General features: G+C 50.4%; 3 protein-coding genes across 3 annotated transcripts; 1 reads left to right on the top strand and 2 right to left on the bottom strand.

The window, feature by feature from the left end:
- Nucleotides 1-2,946: 2,946 nt before the first annotated feature.
- LOC117438826 (serine/threonine-protein kinase pim-1-like) lies at nt 2,947-5,048 on the bottom strand. Its single transcript, XM_034074207.1, is given in 6 exon segments — nt 2,947-3,009; nt 3,011-3,102; nt 3,344-3,520; nt 3,727-4,093; nt 4,402-4,452; nt 4,533-5,048. Coding segments are annotated over 6 exon segments (1,266 nt in total).
- A 1,874-nt stretch (nt 5,049-6,922) lies between these two features.
- LOC117438827 (cysteine protease ATG4D-like) lies at nt 6,923-8,406 on the top strand. The gene is given in 6 exon segments (XM_034074208.1): nt 6,923-6,961; nt 7,692-7,764; nt 7,855-7,893; nt 7,896-7,930; nt 8,022-8,141; nt 8,233-8,406. Coding segments are annotated over 6 exon segments (480 nt in total).
- Nucleotides 8,407-14,566: 6,160 nt separating this feature from the next.
- LOC117438828 (E3 ubiquitin-protein ligase RBBP6-like) lies at nt 14,567-21,450 on the bottom strand. The gene is made up of 7 exons (XM_034074209.1): nt 21,285-21,450; nt 20,232-20,328; nt 18,516-18,549; nt 17,144-17,188; nt 15,373-15,461; nt 15,163-15,259; nt 14,567-14,581 (listed from the first exon to the last, which is right to left on the bottom strand). Exons 1-7 carry the CDS (start codon nt 21,448-21,450, stop codon nt 14,567-14,569), a joined length of 543 nt encoding a protein of 180 aa, XP_033930100.1.
- Nucleotides 21,451-22,117: the final 667 nt, after the last annotated feature.

A 22,117-nucleotide genomic window follows, 5' to 3' on the forward strand; every position in this document is an offset into this window, starting at 1 on the left:
TCCTTGGAGCAGCCACTCTCCTCCACATTCTCAGGCACAATAGGGAGACCACTGAGCCAGGCACCCCTATAATGGGTGTTGGGATGGTGTCCTCGTTGCTCCCCTGCCTTGCCACGGCTGCTGGCTCTTTGGATCTGACACCCTTCACCACTTTCTCAGGCACATCAGGGAGAGCACTGAGCAAGGCACTCATCCCATGGGTGCTGGGGATGCTGTTCTGACTATTCCCCAGCCCTGCCACAGCTGCTGGCTCCTTGCAGGCCTTAGAGTAGTGCCATTGCTGCTTCCCAGAGTTGGAATAGCTGCAGGCCTGAAAACTGGTGGTGGAGTAACTGCAGTGCTTCTGCCTGGGGCTGGATTGGCCAAAGTGCTTGTTGATGGGGCTGGAACAGGCACAGTGCCTGTCCTTTGCATTCAAGTGGCTGATGTGTCTGTCACGGTACTTTGAGTACCCACAGTGCTTGCGGCTTGGTTTGGAAAAGCCTCACTGCTCGTGAATGAGGTTGCAGCAGCTGCAGTGTCTGTCTCAGGCATTGGAGCAGCTGCACTGCTGTTGCTGGCACTGCAGTACCTGCTATGCTTGTTGCAGTTGACACACACTGCAGGTACTCCAGCCACATCAATCAGCAGTGAGGCTTCTCCAGTGCCAGCCACAAGCACTGTGGCTTCTCACTGCCTGCCAAAGCCCTGTGGCTACGGCAACCCCAGTAACTGGGACAGTGGCTACTACATGGCAATGATAGGCATAAACACTGCAGCTATTCCAGCCACTGCAACAAGCACAGCTGCTGCTGCAGTGCCAGCCACAGCAGTGCAGCTACTTCAATGCCTGAGACAGACACTGCCGCTCCTGCAACCTCATTCAGGAGCAGTCACATGCAGTGTGGATAGTCAAAGTACCGTGACAGACACATCAGCCACTTGAATGCAAAGGACAGGCACTGTGCCTGTTCCAGCCCCATCAACAAGCACTTTGGCCAATCCAGCCCCAGGCAGAAGCACTGCAGTTACTCCACCACCAGTTTTCAGGCCTGCAGCTATTCCAACTCTGGGAAGCAGCAATGGCACTGCTCTAAGGCCTGCAACGTATGCAGTGGCTATGTCAACCTCCTCTACAAACAGTGCGGCTTCTCCAACACCATTGACACGCACTGCTGCTTCTCCAGCCCCATTGGCAAGCAGTGAGGCTTCTCCAACCCAAGGCCTAAGAACTGTGTTTGCTGCAACCATGGGGGGGGTCAGTTGGGGGGGCAGTTGTGGGTCTGGGCGGTGACTTGGGGGCAGTTGTGGGTTTGGGAGAATCAGTTGGGGGGCAATTGTGGGTGTGGGGGGGTCTCTTTGGGGGCAGTTGTGTGGATGTGGAGTTACAGGGGGATGACTTTGGGAACAGTTGTGGGTCTGGGTGATCATTGGGGGGTCACCTGTGGGGCAGCTGTGGGTCTGGGGAGTACCCACACTGCACGTGGCTTGGTTTGGAGAAGCCTCACTGCTCGTCAATGAGGTTGCAGTACTGGCAGTGTCAGTCTCAGGCATTGGAGCAGCCGCATTGCTGTGACTGGCACTGCAGTAGCTGCTATGCTTGTTGCAGTGGCTGGAATAGCTGCAGTGTTTTTGCCTGTCAGTGCCACATAGTAGCCACTGCCCCAGTAACTGGGGTTGCAGTAGCCACAGGGCTTGTGGCTCGCATTGGAGAAGCATCACTGCTGATTGATGTGGTTGGAATACCTGCAGTGTGTGTGTCATTGGAGCTGTAGCAGCCACAGCACCTGTCCTTGGCATTGGAGTAGCCCGTGTACCTGCTGCCATGGTTGTAGTAGACACAGTTCTTAGGCCTTGGGTTGGAGAAGCCTCACTGCTTGTTGATGGGGCTGGAGGAGCAGCAGTGTGTGTCACTGGCATTGAAGAGGCTGCAGTGTTTGTGACTGGCACTGGAGTAGCTGCAGTGTTTGTGGCTGGGGTTGACGTAGCCACTGTATACATAGCAGGCCTTAGAGTAACACCATTGCTCCTTCCTAGAGATGGAGGAGCTTCAGAGCTGAAAACTGGTGGTGGAGCAACTGCAGTGCTTGTGCCTGGGGCTGCATTAACTGCAGGGCATGTTGAATTGGCTTGTAGTAGCCACATTGACTGTCCTTGGCGTTCGAGTGGCCAATATGTCTGTCTCTGTACTTCTAGTACCTGCAGTACCTGTGGCTTGGGTTTGAGAAGCCTCACTGCTCGTCACTGAGTTTCGAGTAGCCGCACTGCTTTTTTTGCCCTTGTTGGAATAGCAGCAGTGCTTGTCAGTGGAGTCGTATCAGCTGTAGTGACAGTCCTTGCCATTGGAGTAGTCACGGTGCCTGTTGCCATGGTTGGTGTCATCGCAGTGGTTGTGGTTGGTGTTGGAGTAGCTGCAGTTCTTGTGGCTGGTGTTGCAGTAGCCGCATTGTCTGTTGCTTTGCTATTAGGTCTTGCCTGCCCTCACTGCAGAGCATGAGACTGAATCAGCCTTGCTCAGGGGAAGTGCTAATCAGAAACCACTATACAATCCGTGTGTTACCAGCGTTATCCTCAGACTAGAGCCGAACCTAACCACTGCCTCAGCTACAAGAGCAGAATGAACTCTTACGAGGTGTCCCTCTGACACCTGTTGCCCTCCAAAGAACCCAGAAACCAATCCCCACAACCCCCCCAATAACTGCAAAAGTCCCCCCAAAACACCCTATCCCCCAATAAACACCCAACCTCACCAAGGTCCCAAAACTGCAAAACACCCAAACCCACCAACTCTCCGCAAAACCCACAAGGTCCCCCCAAGAAACCGACCCCCAAACCCTCAAAGTCTCCAAAAAATCCCCACAGGCCCCAAAAATCCATCCTAACCCTCCAAGAGCCCAAATCCTCGCCAAAAACCCCAACCTCCCAAACCCCACAAACCCCACGCTCCCCCCAGAAGGCACCCCTGGCTTACTTGCCCGGCTGCTGGCTCAGGCTGTGAGGGTGGAGTGTGGCTGTCTCCTGGGGCAGTTCATGTTTGCAGCCAAGGGTGGTTGAACACATCCTCCAGGGATGGTCTGGCCCAAGCTTTCATGTTCAAGCACCACCTGATGAGCTGCTGGCATTCTGGGGAGCATCCGGGAACCACCACTCAGTTGCAGGAGGCTCCTGCCCACCTTGTGCCACCGTCCGCAGCGCCCAGGCCGGGGTGTGCTCAGAGCTGCACCCAAACCTCCTGCTCCATGATCCGGTTTGGAGGAGAGCAGGATGGCAGGACATGTGCCACCTCCTCCAGCTGACCAAGGGAGATCAGCTGCCACCCTCTAAAACTTGACCTCCCCCTGCTGCCGCCAAGCCGAGTACCTACCAACAGAGATCTGGCGCTTGAAGAAGAGCTGCCCGCTGGTGATGTCCTCGCAGCACCGGAAGGGGAGGACCCCGCACACCATCTCATACAGCAGCACGCCCAGGGACCAGATGGCCGCCGGACGGCCGTGGTAGCAGTGGTAGAGGAACCACTCCGGCGGGTAGTACAAAGGTGTTCCTACAACAGGATACAGGAACAGCTCATCAGGCGGATGCCGCCTGCTCCCGCATCCTCAGCCGCGCATCCCCAGGGATGCAGGGACTGCACCGGTGGCCCCATGGACGTGGGGAGACACACTCGGTGTGAGCTGCCACTTTGTCACCAGCACGTGACTCTTTTCCCAAACTGCCTGCTGCTGGAAGCACCCTGGGCTGTGCGCTCACCGCTAAATTTGGTGTAGACCATGTTCCTGAGGAGGGTGCTGCAACCAAAGTCAATTAGCTTGATCTTTCCGGTGACCAAGTGGATGATGATGTTGTTGGACTTGATATCCCTGTGTAGGACACCGCGGCTGTGGCAGTGCCGCACGGCCCTCAGCACCTGGAGGAAAATGCCCTGCGCCGGAGACTCAGGCACAAACCCCCGGTTTCTGATTAACTCAAAGAGGTCCTGCGATGGCTCCGGACGCTCCAAAACCAGCAGGAAGGAGTCGGGCAGCTCAAACCAATTGAGGAGCTGGATGATGGTGCTGCAGTCGGAGCGCACTTTCCTCATCATGGCTATCTCCATGGGAATGCGGGTGCCGCTGCGCTGCAGGGTGACCGTGGCACCGTTAGCGGGGCTGATGCTGGCCCGGGGGTCCTGTGCCTCCCTGCCTGGGATGCTCTGATGCCCCCTGCCCGGCCCCACTGTTCCCAGGTGCCCAAGTCCGCAGGGATGCTCTGGTGCACCCCTAGCCGGCCCAAGGGTACCAGGCACCCTCTGCCCAGGATGCTCCGTGTCCCCCGGTGACTCCACAGCCGCTCCCCTCGCGCTGTCCCGCTTTCCCCCCTCCCGGCGCCACCGCCTCACCCCCACCAGCCCTGCCCCACGCTGTGCCGGTGGCCCCGCGCACTCACCCGCTGGCCCCACGAGGAGATGCGCTCCCGAGCCACTTGTTTGATGGCCACCTGCAAGCCGAGAGCAGCGCTGGGCTGAGCCTCGCCTGGCCCCGCCGCCTCCCCGCCCCGCCGCCGGCCCCGCCCCTTACCGGGGTGTTGTCACCCAGGCGGACCCCCGAGTACACGGAGCCGAAGCCGCCTCTCCCCAGCAGCGGTCCCATTCGGTAGAGCCGCTCGAAGGTCTCCTTGTCATGCCCGACGCGAGAGACGCTGCCGCTGCCGCTGCCGCTGCGCGCGGGGTCCCCGCCGGCCCCCAGCGGCCGCTCCGGGCCGAGCGGAGCCGCATCATTCCCGGCCTTTCCCGGCCGAGGCTCCGCGGCGTGCCGCTCGCCGCCGCTCCCGGGGCGCAGATAGAGCGACGGGTCAATGCGGGTGAGGAGCACCACGGGCACCTTGGCCGAGCGCGCTGCCGGTGCCGGCACCCCCGCAGGGCTCTCGGGGGTCGCGGCTGCCGGGCGGCTGCGGGGCGGGGCCTGGGGGCGGGCCGGGGAGCGCCAGGGGGCGGCGCTGCCTCGCCAGACCCAGCGGCGGCGGCTCGCCCAGCGCCGCCACTGCCAGTACCGGGAGAGCCGAGCGGCGCCGCGAGCCCCGGCGGGGGGCACCATCGCGGGGAGCGGCGGAGGGAGGGCTCCGGACCGCCGAGAGCTGCCGCCGCCGCGCCGGGTGCTGCTGCCGCTGCTGCCGATGACAAAGTCGCTGCGGCTCAAAAGCCGCTGGAAAAGTCACTGCCGAAGTCGCTGCCGCTCCAAAGCCGCTCCAAAGCCGCTCCAAAGCCGCTCCAAAGCCGCTCCAAAGCCGCTCCAAAGCCGCTCCAAAGCCGCTCCAAAGCCGCTGCTGCCGCTGCCGCCGCAGCCTCGCTCTCAACGGCTCTGTCACGCGGCCGCAGGAGCCCGTGGAACGGCGGAGCGGGCCCTGCCCAGCCCCGCGGCCGGGCTCGTGCACCCCCCCGCCCGGCCGCAGCATCCCCGCGGCCGAGCCTTTGTAAACTGAACCTGAGCCTTGGGACCCTGCGAACGAGGCTTTAATAAAGAAGTGAGACCGGAGGCTTTGGGAAGTCAAAAGGAGGCTTCATTTTACTGCTTATTTTATCCCCTTTTTCCTTTCCTGTCCACAGAGGTGGATTCAGATGAGATCTCAGGAAGCTCTTCCCTGGGAGGTGCTGAGGCGCTGGCACCGGGTGCCCAGAGCAGCTGTGGCTGCCCCATCCCTGGCAGTGCTCAAGGCCAGGTTGGACACAGGGGCTTGGAGCAGCTGCTCCAGTGGAAGGGGTCCCTGCCCGGGGCAGGGGTTGGAGCTGGAGGAGCTTTAAGGTCCCTTCCGACACAAACCACATGAGGGTTCAGGTGCCCTGACTGGATTCACTTATCCAGACCCTTTCAGACAGATCATTCAGATGGGAATGATCAGTGCCCAGGCTGCGACAGCAGCAAAGACCACAGCAACCACCGTGATCCTCAGCACATCCTGCAAGGGAGAGGAGAGACCTGGAAAACACAAACCCGAGGAGCTGAGAGTGAGAGCACCGCAGGGCCCAGCAAGGGTGGCTCTGCTGCTCCATGGGGCTTCTCTGTCACCAGGACATTGGATTCATTTGTCACCCGCTGTCGAATCAGCACTTTGTGCTGCAGCTGTGGTCCATGGAATGCCCAAGCTGGGACAAATCCTGCCCACGGCTTCCTTGGCCACCCCCCGGCTCCAGAAGTGCTGCAGGTCCCCTCTGCAGCGGGCACTGACACACAGCACTGCCCCAGTCCCTCCCTGCCTGCACTGACAACAGAAAGCAAGGGAGGGAATTGTGTTTCCAGGATGGAGCCTCTGTCACAGCCTGGAAGGTCTCCTTGGGCAGCAGCACCAAATCTGCTCCCCCAGGACATGTTGGGAACCTCTTCCCAGAGTCTCCCTGCTGATGTCTCCATTCATGACAAGCTGATAGTGCATCAACAGTCAGGTAATGCCCCTGCCCTGCTTGCACCCATTACCTGCTCTTTCCTCCCATGCTGTCCTGGGTTTAGCTACTACTGATTGAGGACTTCCAGCAGGATTTTCCGGCTCTCCCTTTCTCCCATGTTGACAGTTGCTTTGTAGATGCCACTGTCCCTTTCCGGGACACCCTCCAGCAGGAGAGATCCATTGGATGGATGAGAATCAGCTCGTCCTGCATAGGGAGCATGGATGGCTGGGCTGTGGGACCCCCTGTAGTACTGCAGGATGGTGTGGGAGCTGTGCCATTGAGGTATTCCCACTGCACAGAGTAGACCTGTGTGATGTTACCCAGCCCAGGAAGCAGCACTGGGGATCCCACAGCAGCAACTTTACCCTTGAGGGGTTCCCAGATTCCTGCAGCTGTTGCAAAGGCACCAGCAGCCTTTTCCCTGCTCAGGGAAAGCTGAAGGTCTCAAAAAACACCCAGTTTTGGGGAAGGACAAACTGGGAAGAGTAAAATTCCTTCCTTTTCCTTTCAGCCTGAAAACCTCCAGCAATGACAGATAACAATGGTACCTTTGCCTATGAGGATCACGTACATGGGACAGGCAGCAGACTCCTGCTGGCTTCCTCCTCAACAATCCCCCCTGTGAGAGAGCCCAGTGAGCTCTCACTGCTCACAGACACCCCTTCCCAGCACCCTCACCTCCCATTCCTCTGGAGCACAGCCCCCGGGCTTCTCTTCCCACGGAAAGCCTTCGGTGGGATCCAAGAGCTCACGGGGAGGACTGAGGCTTGGAAGGAGCTTAAGATGCCTTCTACTGGAGCAGCTGCTCCAAGCCCCTGTGTCCAACCTGGCCTTGAGCACTGCCAGGGATGGGGCAGCCACAGCTGCTCTGGGCACCCTGTGCCAGCGCCTCAGCACCCTCACAGGGAACAGCTTCTGCCTCAGAGCTCAGCTCAGTCCTCCCTTGGCACCCCCATAGCCCCCACAGCACCCCAATGACTCCCCAGCACTCCAATGACCCCCCCATAGCCCCCATGCACCCCCCATAATCCCCCCAGCACCATATAACCTCCCTGTGCCCAGTGACCCTCCTGGCACCCAATGTCCCCCCGCACCCACTGAGCCGCTTGCACCCCAATATCCCCCCAGCACCCCAATACCCCCTGCACCCCCATAACCTCCCCAGCACCCCATAACCTCCCTGTACCCAATGCCCCCCAGCAGCCAATGGGCCCCCAGCACCCCAATACCCCCTGCACCCCCATAACCCCCCGCAGCACCCCAATACCCCCCTTAATGTGTGTGTCGTCCCCCCCAGCTCAAGCTGGAATCCTGCCTCAGGATCATCAGTGGCAAACCCCTGAATTCCCTTTGTTTCATTAGCTTCCAATGTTCCATATGGGAATTGGGGGGGGGTGGGGGTGTCCCCAGGACATGGATAGGGGGGGGGTTCCCCCTAATTCATCCTATCCCATCTCCAGATGATTTTCTGCTCTACCTGGACCCCCATTACTGCAGCCCTGTGTGGATACAGAGCAGGAGAACTTCCCACTGCTGGTAATGGGTGGGGGGGGACGGAGACATCCCAACAATGGGGTATTTTTTGGGGGGGAGGGGAATTATCCTGACACACACACCCCTTTTCCAGTCATTCCAATGCAGATCCCTGCAGAAGATGCCCTTTGGGAAGATGGATCCCAGCTGCACCATTGGCTTCTATGCGGGCGCTGGGACCGGGCTGGATGCGCTCTGCAAGGACCTGAGCTGGGTGAGCCCACATCGCATTATGGGGGGGGGGGTGTTTTGGGGGTGCCGCCCCCCCATTGTAACCCCCTTTTCCCTCCCCCGCCCATATCCAGGTCCTGGCCCCCCCCACAGCACCCGAGCGTTATCCCCTCTTCACCCTGGTCGAGGGGGGGGCGCAGGGGATGGAGCCCCCCCTCCTCCGGAAACGTCCCCCCCCCCCCCGCAACCCCCTCCGGGGCAGAGGAGTTCGTGTTCCTCCGAGCACACCCCCCCCCCCACGGGACTGAACCATTGTGGGTTATGGGGGGGTCTCCTACTACTAAACAGCCCCACCCCCCCCCACGGGACTGAACCATTCTAGGTTATGGGGGGGATGGGACTGAATCATTGTGAGTTATGGGGGGTTCCCAACCCCTCAACTCCCCCCCATGGGACTGAACCCAATGGTTATGGGGGGGGTCCCAACCCCTGACCCCCCCCCCCCACGGGACTGAACCACTGTGGGTTATGAGGGGTCCCCAACCCCACAATGACCTCTCAGGGACCCCCACCCCTTTGTGCCCACCCCAGGGAGTACCAGACGCTGCTCACGGTGGGGGGGGGTCACACGTTATTTATTGCTCCCCCCCATAAAGATGAACTGAACCAGGCGCTGCCGTCACCCATGGGGACCCCCCCATTACCCTCGGGCCGGGGGGGGCAGCGGCTCCCCCCCCCCTTGTGCTGCTGCCAGTACCGGAGGCGCCAGGCACTGAGGCCGAAGGAGCCAAACGGCTCCCAGTGAATTCCTGCCCCCCCCAGGTGCACTCGGGGGCCCAATGGGGCCGAGCCCCGGTACCGGGGGGGGGGGGGGGGCACCTTTAAGCGGCCCCCCCGGGGTCGTTTCCGCTGTCCCAGGGCTTCTGCTCTGCTTCCGGCTCCGCTTCTGGCTCCTTGGGGCTGGGAGAGGGGAGGAGGATGAAGGGATGAGGATGAAGGGGGGGGATGAGGATGAGGATGAAGAGGGGAGATGAGGATAAAGGGATCAGGATGAGGATGAAGGGGAATGAGAATAAATGGATTAGGATAAAGAGGGTGAGGATAAAGAGGGATCAGAATGAGGATGAAGGGATAAGGATGAGGATGAAGGGAGGGATGAGGATGAGGATAAAGAAGACGAGGATAAAGGGATGAGGATAAAGAGGGGGTGAGGATAAAGGGATCAGGATGAGGATAAAGGGACAGGGATGAGGATAAACGAATGAAGATGAGGATGAAGGGATAAGGATGAAGATAAAAGGTGAGGATAAAGGAATGAGGATGAGGATGGGGGGGTAGGTTTAGGTGTGACCCTGTAGGCGCCTGTAGTTGGCCTTATCCTGCCGCTCCTCCTGCTCCGAGCTGGGGGCAAAGGGGTCCTGAGCATCCCTAATACATGGGGGGGCACCCATGGACCAATGTTTGTATAGTTTGGAAGATCAGGAAAAATGGCCTAAAAATGGAACTTTGAATTATGGTACATTGTTACAATTAACGTTGGTTTTGAGCTGGCAAGGAAAATGAGATGAAGTAATGTGTGCAGATATGGTTTTCACTTGAAACCATCCCAAGTGACAGCCGGAATGAGAAATTAATATACCTCCACCTGATCCCTTAATTTTGGCTTTGGAAAGGAACAGGGAAGAACTGAAAGGTGACCTGGAGAGATGTTGTTCAGGTTGTGATACTGGGGAAAGATGTTTAAAGTTAAGGAAAACCAAGGGGGAAAGGAGGGGAGATCAGCAGCTCCTGTGTTTGAGTGTGGGATGGGTGCTGGGGAGGCAGAAGTGGAGGGATGTGGGGCAGAGGTGGGGGAGTGGGTTCTTCTCCTGTGGGACCGGATCGGTGTGCGCTGTGGGGAGTTTGGACTTGGAAGTGAGACTGTCCTGGGGGCAGTGCCATGGGGTGGCTCTGGCGGCAGAACTGGAACTAGACTGACAGGGACCTGGGGAATCTACCCCAGCAGATCCACTGGTTAAACTGAAACTAGGGACTAGAGGAAATAAAGTGGAATTTAGTGGATACAGGAGCAACTTATTTGGCATTAAATCAGAGGGGAAAGAATTTGTTACAGATGTGGGAGCTGCTGGCACCAAGAAAAAAAAAAAGGGCATTCTTTCTGAAACCCTTAAAGTACAAATTCAGAAAACAAATGGGAATGCAGAAATTGTTATGAACGCGAAATTATCCAACATTTTTATTAGGGAGAGAAGCAACATTTAAAGAAGGTAAACTGGAATTAAGAATTGTATGACCCAGAGTAGGAGCCACTGCAGGAAGGACCTGATCTTGACTTGGAGCAGGTATGCGACCTCCTAAAGTAAGATGAAGTACAACAGTGAGGCTTGGATCTTAAAACAAACACAACACACACACAAATGGAAGTTAATTCAAAACCATCATTCTCTCTATATTTTTTCCTCCCAAGCTTGGTTTGGGTTTTCTTCTCTTTCAGCTGCCAACATAATGCTGCTGCAAACTGAAGAGATAACATAGTTCAATCATTTGCTGCCCGAACATGGACCCTGTGCTGTGCTTCCTGCTGATCCGGGGAGTCTCTGGGACCTTCACGCCAGGGCTGGGGATATCCCAGAAAGGAACCACAGATCCCAGACCAACTCGGGACCTTGGTAAGACCCTGAGTTTATTTCTTTCAAAAGGCTTCTTTTTGGTAACTTGTCCACATGAGTCACAGGGGATGCCCTGCGCAGTGGGTAAGGATTTGTTTCCTTGTCTGGACATTGTATTGGGATGGAGGTCAGGACCACTGCCTCCAAAGGGAGGATTTTGAAGAAATCCCCATTGGGTTGCATTTTGTAGGGTGGGTTTGGATGCAGATGGGAAGAGAGCTCTAGCCCCATCATGAGGTGAATAACAAAAGGGGCTCTCCGAGGTATACAAGCTCCTTACACCAGGGAGCAGGGGTGGGGGTGACTATCAAGGTGTCTTTTTCTGGGTCAGATTTATGAGCCTAGAAAGAGTTAGCCGGGCCCTTTAGGGAAGATCCTGAAAAAGTAACTAAAGTGATGGAGACGATTATTAGAACACCAGATCCAGACTGGAAGGGTTTACAGGTAGTCCTGGATACTTTGGTAAATAAAGTACAGTGCTGGCAAAAGCAAGGGAGGAGGCAGAAAAGATCCATATGTAGGGGGCACAGGGCAGTGTCAGTAGACAACCACTTTCCCTCTGCAGACCCTCCATGAGATCCAAATCATCTACCTGAGCAGGATCTATTAACCAAATACCAGCGGTTGGTTTTGTTTGGAATGAAACAGAAGGATACAAGTAAGGACCCTGAAAAAGGTGCAGCACAGTTATACGTTATCTTATATCTCATACGTTACAGCCTAGGTTACAAGTAACTATATATTGAATTTCCATAGCATACTTACAGTTCACAGCTTGTTCTGGCACCTGGGCAGTGCATGGTACTGTCTGTCCTCGGAGGACCTTTTGGAGAGGGGAGAATCAAAAAAGCCCATTCAGCTTATCTGAAGGTAATTGTTTAAGAGAAATTCTAAAGCTGTCATTACTTACCACCTGTGGGTACAGATGGTTGCTGCTGGATCTCCTTATGGAGCCTTTTTGTGTAGCCAACACCATTTTTGAAGTTGTTCACAGCCTAGAGGCAGAGGAACATGTTATAAAGGTAACCTGAAACTTCAGCACACACACCAACAAAAGCCTCCACATGTATGTAAATACTTGAGCGTTAACACCAAATTTGAAAGTGAAGTGACTTGAGGGTTAACACCAAATTTGAAAGTGAGGTGATTGTGTTAAACACAAGTGTGACCTGAATTTGCCACATTGTCTCTAAAGAGCTGTCAGAGATAATGTGTTTGAAAAGTAAATTTAGCCTTATTCAATTTAGCCTTGCTTAAGGCTAAATTAATATTACAGTAATCTTGTCTTCTCTCTCAGCTCCTTACGAGCTCTTTGTCCAATTGATGTAAAAGTCATCACACTACCTGGCGTAGGCTCTTGTTGGCAACTAAACCATCAGGAGGAACGTCTGTCTGGTGACACGCTGGGCATGTATAATCCTCAGTCTCCAGCAATGCCGTTCTAATACCTGTGCATAATTAGCATAATCACAATGCAATAGTTTTTAGCCAAACTAAGGAAAGCTGTTTGGTTCTAATCAAAACACGTATATGATTCATGGGTGAATGTGGTCTCGAGCGTACAGCACGAAGCTGCAGATGTTCAAGTGTCAACAATTTCTAGTCTGCAGCAAATAGTTACACAGTTTTGACATTTTGCTCTTGTAATATTTGGAGTGTCGGATGTGTCTTCCTGATTCAACCCATCCTTTTTCCACTGTCCGTGACAGCAAGAAGTCATTGACCCCAAAGTTAAAGAACAAAGCACATCTTAAAAAAAGCATTGGTAGGTCTGAGTTCTGAAGGTTTGAACCAGCTCTCCCGTGGAGAAGAATGTGGATTAAATGCCTAACTATCGATTTGTTGCAGACCACAGCCAGTCACCAGAGATGGCTGTATAATTTTGTATGAGAGAAAGAGCTGTGGGCAAACATTTGGTACCTAATACTGTAATCAAATGCACAGTTAGACACTCCTCTGCATGCAAAGAGGATGTAACTGGATCTGTAGAAAGAGAAATAAGTTTTCTGCCCCCCTTTTTTTTAGTCCTTTCCTAGTCAGGGTATACTTAGGCTTTAATTAGAACAGGTAACAAAGTAATGTTGTTCTCTGCTATTTTTGCTTTCAGAAGATGAGATGTGATGTTTTCAATTAACAACATGGGAATAACACTTACACTCATCACAATAACTGCTTCCACAGCAGGGAAGAACAGCTGCATCGGTCATTATGCCTTTACAAATGAGACATAACAGCTCATCCGGAACAGGACCATCAGAAGAGGAGGAGGATGGCTCCTCTGGTAAAAATGGAGGCCTTTTCCTCTTTTCTCTGGCATAAGCTTCCCTGGAGGGTGTGTGGGGAAGGAAAAAGAACAAATTTAAAGATGGGTAAAGGAATACTTGTCCAAGCTTTGTGTTCTATCAAAAGAAGATACTAAATGGAATTCTTCTCACTCCACATTACCCTTCTGAACTGTAGGCACTGAGCTGAAACTACTTCTCTATAGCCATAACTCTGTAAAATAAAAACCCAGAGGGGGAAGAAATCTCAATCCAACAGCTGTTGGTTCAATTCTTGTAAGAAGCGTTTGAAACATAAACCAGATGCAAAATGAGCTCTCAAAGAGAATGACTCCCTGTCAACGCTACTGAAATGTTCTGCAGAAATACAGATCCTTGGTGCACTGCAACTTGAACCAACTTCCAGGGGCATGACAAGTATGAATGACCACCATCTTTTCATGCGAGCAAGCATCACAGATTTTAAGGTTAAAATGCAATGGCTGTGCTTCCTCTCCCGTAATTACACATGCAGTCCAACTTGGTTGCATTATCCACTCAGATGTTTATGCATGCTTTCTCTCATTCGCTATTTGGTCAGTCCAATTAATCCCGTACTTATAGAGTCATAGAATCATAAAATAGTTTGGGTTGGAAAGGACCTTAAGATCATACAGTTCCAACCCCCCTGCCATGGGCAGGGACACCTCACACTAAACCATATCACCCAAGGCTTCATCCTGCCTGCTCTTGAACACTGCCAAGGATGGAGCATTCACCACCTCCCTGGGCAACCCATTCCAGTGCCTCAACACCCTAAGAGTAAAGAATTTCTTCCTTAGATCCAGGAATATATCCATTATACCCATAATCCATATATTATTATGTCTAAACCTCTGCTGTTTAAGTTTCAACCTGTTACCCCTTGTCCTATCATTACAGTCTCTAATGAATAGTCCCTCTCCAGCATCCCTGTACTTACGCATTAATAATGGGGATTGCATATTTTCCAGTGTTGGTAAGCATTGCACCCTTTGTGTTGGGATCTTTCACCTCTATCAGGAAACTCCTTGGAATTCCTGTGCTCCTTTTCAGTCTGGGAACAGACTCCACATTTCTGTCCTGTTAAGAAAAGAAATGCAGACATACCTCATCTTAAGACCTACACTTAAAATGACAGTTCAGTGACGACTGGAAGAAGCAAAAGCCTTGAAATCCTCTCCTTTTACCCAGTGTGAAGGTTGTTCAACCAAAGTACTTCTTTTCCTAAATGAACATGGCCTAAGTCACCTATTGTTCCTAAGCCAGCTTCTCAGGGAAGTGGTGGAATCACTGTCCCTGAATTCTGCAACACACGTAGACGAGGGCCTTAGTGACACGGTTCCTGATGGATCTGGCAGTCCTGAAGCATCAGTTGGACTTGATGCACCTCTTCTAACCTAGTTGGTTCTACCATTCTGTGAAAGGCTTAAGCAGAGTTTTGATCTGAGCCGACATTCTTTGGCTTAACAACAGGTTTCTTAAGGGTGAAATATCCCTTAGCACATGATCCACTGGGAGAAGAGACACAAACCTCCTCCCCCAAAGCACAATTCAGAGAGAAAGCTTAAGTCAGGGCTCTGGGTCAGCCACTGCAGAAACATCTATTCACCAGCTATGGATGAAGGTTGAATTCATACCTCATGTGTATACATTCAGTGACTAATGTTAAAGGGCATGCACACTCAGCCAGAGACTTGTGTTGGTAAAACACACAAATACTCAATAGATGGGGTCAACAGAAACATCTTGGTTTCATGCAAAATACTGAAAACACCAGCTCTCATTAAAAAGAGTTAAAACAGAAACATTTCCAGTAATACTGAAATACATAAAAATATGCATGTAAATTCACAGATGAAAAGATCTATGGACTTATTTCATGTCTGTGGCTTAGAATAAAGAAAACATTACATTTATAATCCCGGCTTTCCCTTGAACTTTGAGGGGCTTTTCAGCATTGCCATGTAACCTCTGTATTTCACCTCAAGAGAAACACTTCTTCATACGATTATTCCTGTGTTTGTTACCTGACTGCCAAGGTCAGAAATTAAACAAGGTCGGAAAGTAACACCACAAGTCCCCAAAATCTTACCCCATTTCTTGGGCAGTCCTTTCTATAGTGGCCAGGTTTTCCGCACCGAAAGCAGACATATGATGGTGGAGGTGTAGCCAAGGGCTTCTTCATGGGACTAAAAAGGTTTCAGGAAAAGAAAGGTATGCATTTGTCTCTCTTGTTAAAACAAACATCTACACAATTTTTCCATGATCATCAAAGAACTGATTTGACTTGATCAACACTTACTGGACTGGATCATATTCACGGAAAGACTGTATCATCATGGCTTTTATTTTATCTTCTTCAGAAGCACTGGCTTCAGCCAGGTTGGCAGTCTGTTTAACACAGAATTATTTGACGCACACATTAGAAACACATGCAAGCTCAGCCAGCCAAAGACAACACCACTTGCTCAGTCCTGTACACAGCACCACAATACTAGCTGATGTTGCCTGAAAACAGATGCTTCTATGAAACAGTTGTCCTGAGAGTGTGCTGGGGAGACTTTGTGCTTGTAAATGATGCTTCTGTGCCTGCTAGCCTACTTGAAAAGAGCCTTCTTGGGCACTCAAAACCTTAGGCTTGACATAGACTTGTGTAACCGATCCACTTTTCTTCCAAGTGGACTGAAGTGATGAGGAAAAGAAATGACACTAGCAATAGTTTTCAACTGGTTTTGAAGCTCCAGCCCATTTGAAGGAGAAGATGGTTACTGTGCATTTAACTGAGAAAGATGTCTGCAAGTTATATGATTTACATTTTGCAGCATTAAAAAGAACACACTATGTTAGTGTCAGGTCTCTAGTTTTTGCTTGCTGAAATTCAGCATCAGACACAGAAGCACTGAAGGGAGTCTTTCTGATCCCTCAGCAAGACACAAGGCTCTCTTCAGTATAAACGTGACCATCCAGTCCTGTAGGCAATCCAAACTGCATTTCCCCAAATAATATTTCACTGCACAATGCCCCTGTGCTAAGCCGGTCTGAGTAAAGTGTTTAGAGTAAGTAACAGTTTTGAGCTGCTTTATGTTTTGTTCATGCGTTTCTCAAAAGGTTCAATGGGCACCACTTGGACAGTTTTTCACATCTGAGAGTAAAACTTCACATGGGTTTACAGAACCAAGGCCACATGCAGGGACAGCCAAAGGCACAACATTTAATTTCTTCACTGAGAGAGGGAAGATGCTGCTGGTGGGAAGACCTCTCGTTCTTAGCAATGAACTCCTGTCTCTCTTCTCAGCAGAAAGAACTAGCTCCCATCTTTTGCATTGACTTGGCTAACTCTATGCTTTTGCAAAGTGCAGCCATTAGTGTCTTGCTGAAGTTACAGTGTTGAGCCAAAAGAGCACGCAGTTCCATCCCAAAACAGGCCACTGCAACATTTTCAGCTGGTCACATCTAGTACACTGTAGATACACACTGGTATAGTCCTCTAAACAATCAAGTACACAATTTACACAGCTGACACAGTCTGCATTCAAACAAATTTGTGTTCTCCACTGTCTAGAGCCTGGAATTTGTGGGACTGTGCAGTATTCAAAGAATGCTTCCGTGCCTCTAACGACTAGAAATTCAAAACCAGCCATGCCATTGTCCAAGTTCCAGAAACGCTTGTACTTCAGCTGTTGCAAACTGCCCTGAAATGTCCATAACATACAGACAATTAAATTCCTTTGTAAAAATTCTGTTAGATTCCAACACAAAATTAATGAAACATAGGAAAAACAGTAAAAGCTTCTGAAGTACTGCTGCTTTATTTCCTGAAGATGAGTAATGCTGCAACATTGTGTTGGCGCTGAGAAGGCACTCCCCTTCTGTCTTCCCAAATTGGCAAGTACTCTTGAGAGTACAGCATCAAATTATACATACTTCTTAAGGTTAAAATAAATACTTTATTAAAAATTAAAGTTTTGTTCACATGACAACAGTTATCCATCTATAGACTGCAAGTAAGGCTTAAAATTATGAAGGAAACACTTATTCTTAAGTATTTTACAACAATACATATATATACACACCTTTGAAAGCTGGGCCAGAGAATTAGATGCAGAAGACTCACCATTCTTTTGTACAGCAAAAAATAAACGCATATCCAAGTTCTATAATCAAAACATAGCGAGAGTTAACCCCTACTGCAGTCTGAAAATCTGCACTATACCCACTGCGTGTCACTGAAAGAGGCATTTCCAACCTACTGTAATTTGTATTTGTTCAGAATAAAGTCCCAACCTGTGACAGCTGAAAAGTGCCTATGTGCTTAATGAGACGAAATTAAACTAACCAGCTCGCTGGAGATGGACTTACTGCTCCAGAATATCTCAGAGAGGAGCCCTTGTGAAAAATGCTGAAGTTTATTGGAGAAGGAAGCATCACTACAGGAATCTTACTTGCAGTGTAGTTTGCAAATTAATCGGTTAATGTCTCATCACTTAAACATGCATTTATACAGTTATGCTTTGATGAACACAGTAGCTGCCTGTCAAGAAAAAAAGCAGCCCTGAAACATGTGCTCTGCCCTTCTTCTCAATAACTGCAAAGATGCCAAATTCACTATACCCCACCAAACCCAAACACCAATCTGAACCATCAGCCACAAAAGTAACCTGCCAATTTGTCTATAAAAAAAGAAACTGCTGAAATTATTAAAAAAAAGAAAGAGAAAAAGGTGTTTACTATGACAGAGTAGCCTATAAAAATGGAGAAAAAAGAATTCTTGTATTTTTATAGACCACAGGACAAACTATCCAAATTAGTTTGGGAACTGTGAGAATTTTTATTATTCTTCTATCAGAGCAAACCCAGTCTTTCATGGTGATGAAAGCATGGATTCAAAGCACAGTCATGGCAGTTTTTTCTCCACTGCAAACACACTCCTCCCTCCCAGCTGCCTACGCCAGTAGCTTGCCACAATGAAGTGCTCAGGCCCCAGTTAGGAATGGGCCACAGTGTTTGCAGAGAGCTACTACTGACGTGCAGCTTTTACAAAAAGCACAGAAGAGGCTGTACAAACTCACAACATTACTAGCTATAGGCAGACAGATCTCAAACGTGGCACCAAGTTCAATTGTGCACACCTGGAACCTGCATGAACTAAAGATGATCGGGCACTATCTGCACAACACAGTCACACAGGACATATTCTAGCATATGCAATAGGAAATACCATGCATTACTAGGCATAAATCCCAGCATTCACATCAGAACTGGGCAAATTGATGGCGTGACTCAGTTTGCACTATGATGAAACAGTACATTTGAATGACAATCTGTACTATGTTTTACTGGGAGATACATGAAGTTAATGTTTGGAAAATTAATACAAGGCTATATAGTTTAGAATTCAGTGCAGTGTGCAGAAAAAAAGGGTGAGATTGGGTTTTTACGTACTGCTGCTGATGTTCTGCTCACTGGCTCAGTTCGACTTCTAGGAGGAGACAGAAAGGTGATCAGAACTTAAAGCACTTGTACCCAACAGAAAGCACCAAAAATCAATTATAAAACCCAAACATCAAAACATTACGTTCTGATAGTCTACTGAATATGGACATTTATTTGTATACACAAACTGTTATCTCTTGGTCATTCAGCGCAACTAAGAAAACCTCCAAAATCCCATTTCTACTTTGTCCTAAGTCAGACTTACAGATACAAAACACACCTGTGCAAGAGAAAGCACTCATATTTTCTCTGCCACCTAAGTATCACATATATCAAGTCTGTACTACGGTTTTGTGTTCTTAAATAATCAACCCTCAAACTATGAAGGTAACTTCAGGCAATCTGTACATCCCTAGTATTACAAACAGGTGTCACCTACAGTACTTTAGTTTCTATGGCAGAACAGTGATAGCCCCAACACTTCAAAGGCCAAGTTTACTTCAGTGAAAAAAGAAAAAAGTCAGTCATCTGACAAGGAACTAACAAAACTGTCAGCAGCTTAGCCTTTAGAACAGTGTTTCCTTGTGGAAGCCCAAGCACTGTGCTCAGGTATCTACCATACTTAGCCGTGAAAGTCCCAAAGTACTAGCCATGTTACATACGCTGTACTGACTAAAACTAGTAGCAGAAATGTCACCTGAAAGAAGCTGCTCCTGGGATTTTGTGTGACTGAGGAGCCCTGCGACAAAAAAACAATAAAAATAAAAATCTTAATTTCCAGAATTTGTTTTACGATAATAATGCAGCATTTTAAGAAATACTTATTCCATCTGAAACCTTGCTGCGGTTCCACGTACTCACTGACCAAACATTAAGCACTCTACCCCCTGTTTCTGCAATGTTTCCAGCTGAAGGAATAGAAAGCTGATCTGCCCCATCAATTTTCAATGCTAGAAGAGCAGTGCCATTCTTTCCTTAGCCCCACAGACAGGTAAAACAGCATCAGGAGGATAGCCACCAACTGCTGGTAATGTGCTAAGTTGCTTACTGAGCTTCAGGTTTGGAAAGGATTAACTACTCCTTCACTGTACTTGCACAAGAGGCAATACACTTTATGACACTGCTCTTTTCCTCTTGCCCAAAACAGACCCTGGCTTTAGGAAACTAAGAGGAATCACTTTTGAATGGAACTTCACTTGTTTGCATGGTTTGCCAGCTGGCAAGCATCGGTATTTCCCGCATAGCCAGTATGCAAGCCCCAGCCATTTGGGGCATAAGAATACCTGACATATCCTGTCCCTCTCCCCCAGATACAAGAAAAAGTCAAACACTAAGAATCAGACTTCTGAGACAGGAGCAAATTTTAAGTTTACACTACACTGCAGAACTGTCTTCTCTCTAAAAGCCATAAAAGCAAACACATTTAACAAGGAATCTCTCCACACAGACAAAACAGGATCTACAACTTGGCTCTCAGAAAAATTAACCCAACAACCAACCCCATAGAATCATTTTAAAAGGTTCTATTGTTGCAGTTTGAACCCCATATCCCAGCAGGCCTAAAAACATAAGTCTGCTTCAGGACCTATACAGGAAAATCCACCCAGTGACAACAAAAATTAACGGAAGCTTTAACAAGAAAGATACAATCTGAATGTCTCATATGCACTGGAACAGTTCACACACTGAAACCAACAGCAAAGAATGCAATGCTGTGTGGACACTTACATAACATCCGTTTTGCTGGTAGCTTTAACTCCTCCAGCAGGGATTCTTTTAACGATTACCAATGAGTTTTTAGGAATCAGGGCATCTTCTGTGTATTCTGAAACCAACAGAAATACAGAAAAAGATATTCAAAAGGGCATGTATTAGTACATCATGAACTACACAGCACTTCAGAGAAGGCCTTTACAGGTACAGAAGCCAAATCTTATATGTAACATCGTGCTTTCATTGTCTGAACACACTAACAGTACCTTTCAAGGCATTTTCAGGTTTGATAACCAAACACCACCAGCTAAATCTTTTTCCTTTCTTAAAAACAGTTTGAATGCCAACAGCAAAATGGTCTCAGAGGTCACTACAGGACAGCCAGCTAATACAGGGGTTGCATTCCTGAACTAACTGAAGTTGCTTTTGCTTCTATTAGGCTACAAAACCAATAGATCTCTGGAGATACACAAACCACTCCAAAGTCTCATCTGCTCAGTGCTTTACATGTGCTTGATCAAGTCTGATGCTAAGACTAGATCCAACCACACCTAGGCTCTCTCAGGAGTTTAGAAAGCCAGGGGGTGGGTGCACTCTGAACTTTGTGTCTCAGTGGGAGGGTCTCCTCTCTTTCATCTTCGGTTTCTATGCACATCATTTTAGCTTGATTCTACCTTGATTTTCTTTTTCTGCATTCCATTAGACATAAACCTTTGACCAAGCTTGAGACTAAGGCTAGATCTAGCTTCACCTAGGCTCCCCTCAGGGGTTTACAAAGCTCAGGGCTCTATTCTGGACACTGTAAATCAGTGTGCACATTTGACAAACTGGTGTAGCCAGCAGGATGCCAAATCAGATTTCATGACACCACCCAGTTAATCCCTGGCACTGCTTACCCTCTTGGTGCTCCTGCCACCTGGCGGGATGGGCCCAGGCTCACTCATGCTATGTGGGGATGAGCCATCAAAGGCAGAATGCAGCTTCTGCTGGCTGCAGCCATCATGGGGTGCTCTGCAACGTCACCAGCCAGGACATGCCCAAAGCCCTGCACCTGCTGCACACACGTACCTTCTTTGGTCTGGGCATTGCTGATCTGCAGATCACAGTTGGCTGCCTTCAGCTTCTCCTTGCGCATGATCTTGCACTTGAGGTCGCAAAGGGAGATGTCAAAGCCACTGAAGGTGACTGTATCATAGTCCAGCTTGGAGAAGAACTTGTAGTGGATGCAAGACATGGTCGGGGCCAGGCAGTGCCTGCTCCACTACCGTGTCTAGCTCGGCAAATGACAGATAGAGGCCTTGCAGCCTCTATGAAGGTGAGGGCACGCGACAAAGCCCACCGAGGGCACTGGGGTGAGCAACACAGGCTGAGCTTGTGCTGGCCAACGGCGTTCAGAGCCTGCAGCACTCTGCCACAGCCAGGCCCTGAGATATCAGGCAGCCTCGGCTGACAGAGCCTCACGCCTCCATCCTGGCTTAGTGAGGCCCTGGCTTTGTCACCTTAACTACTCCAGGCTACGGTGCTCAGCAAGTGAGCTGTGCCGTGATGTTGGCACCAGCCCCAGTCCTCCTCAGAGCCCAGGGAAGGAGAGTTCCCCGAAGCCCCAGCTTGGCCTTGGTGTCCTCTCCCGCATACAGCACTCTGAGGATCGACCAACCAACCTCTATGGCGACTCAAGCACCTCTGCCCCAGCCTTCACCAGGTGCCACAACACAGTGCACCCGGGTGACCCAGCGCATTGTGACAAAAGGCCTGTATCACGTGCAGTTCCGAGCACCCCAAAGGGGGGGGACCCATCACACCTGGGCCTGTCACTGCCCTGAGCTGCTCCTGTCCCTGCTGTCTCCCCAGCCTGACCTCACACAGTGACCATCCTCTCATCCCCCGTGCCTGTGCCACAG

This window comes from Melopsittacus undulatus, unplaced genomic scaffold (assembly GCF_012275295.1).
Source record: "Melopsittacus undulatus isolate bMelUnd1 unplaced genomic scaffold, bMelUnd1.mat.Z mat_scaffold_65_arrow_ctg1, whole genome shotgun sequence".
NCBI classification, from domain to species: domain Eukaryota; kingdom Metazoa; phylum Chordata; class Aves; order Psittaciformes; family Psittaculidae; genus Melopsittacus; species Melopsittacus undulatus.

Excerpts from the sequence above, each read along its gene's own strand:
- LOC117438828 (XM_034074209.1), bottom strand. The coding sequence starts at position 21,450 with ATGTCTTGCATCCACTACAAGTTCTTCTCCAAGCTGGACTATGATACA. Across the intron at positions 20,329-21,284 it reads CAATGCCCAGACCAAAGAAG|AATACACAGAAGATGCCCTG; the intron begins GTACGTGTGTGC and ends TGTTGGTTTCAG. Across the intron at positions 15,462-17,143 it reads CTCTGGCCCAGCTTTCAAAG|ACTGCCAACCTGGCTGAAGC; the intron begins GTGTGTATATAT and ends TGTGTTAAACAG.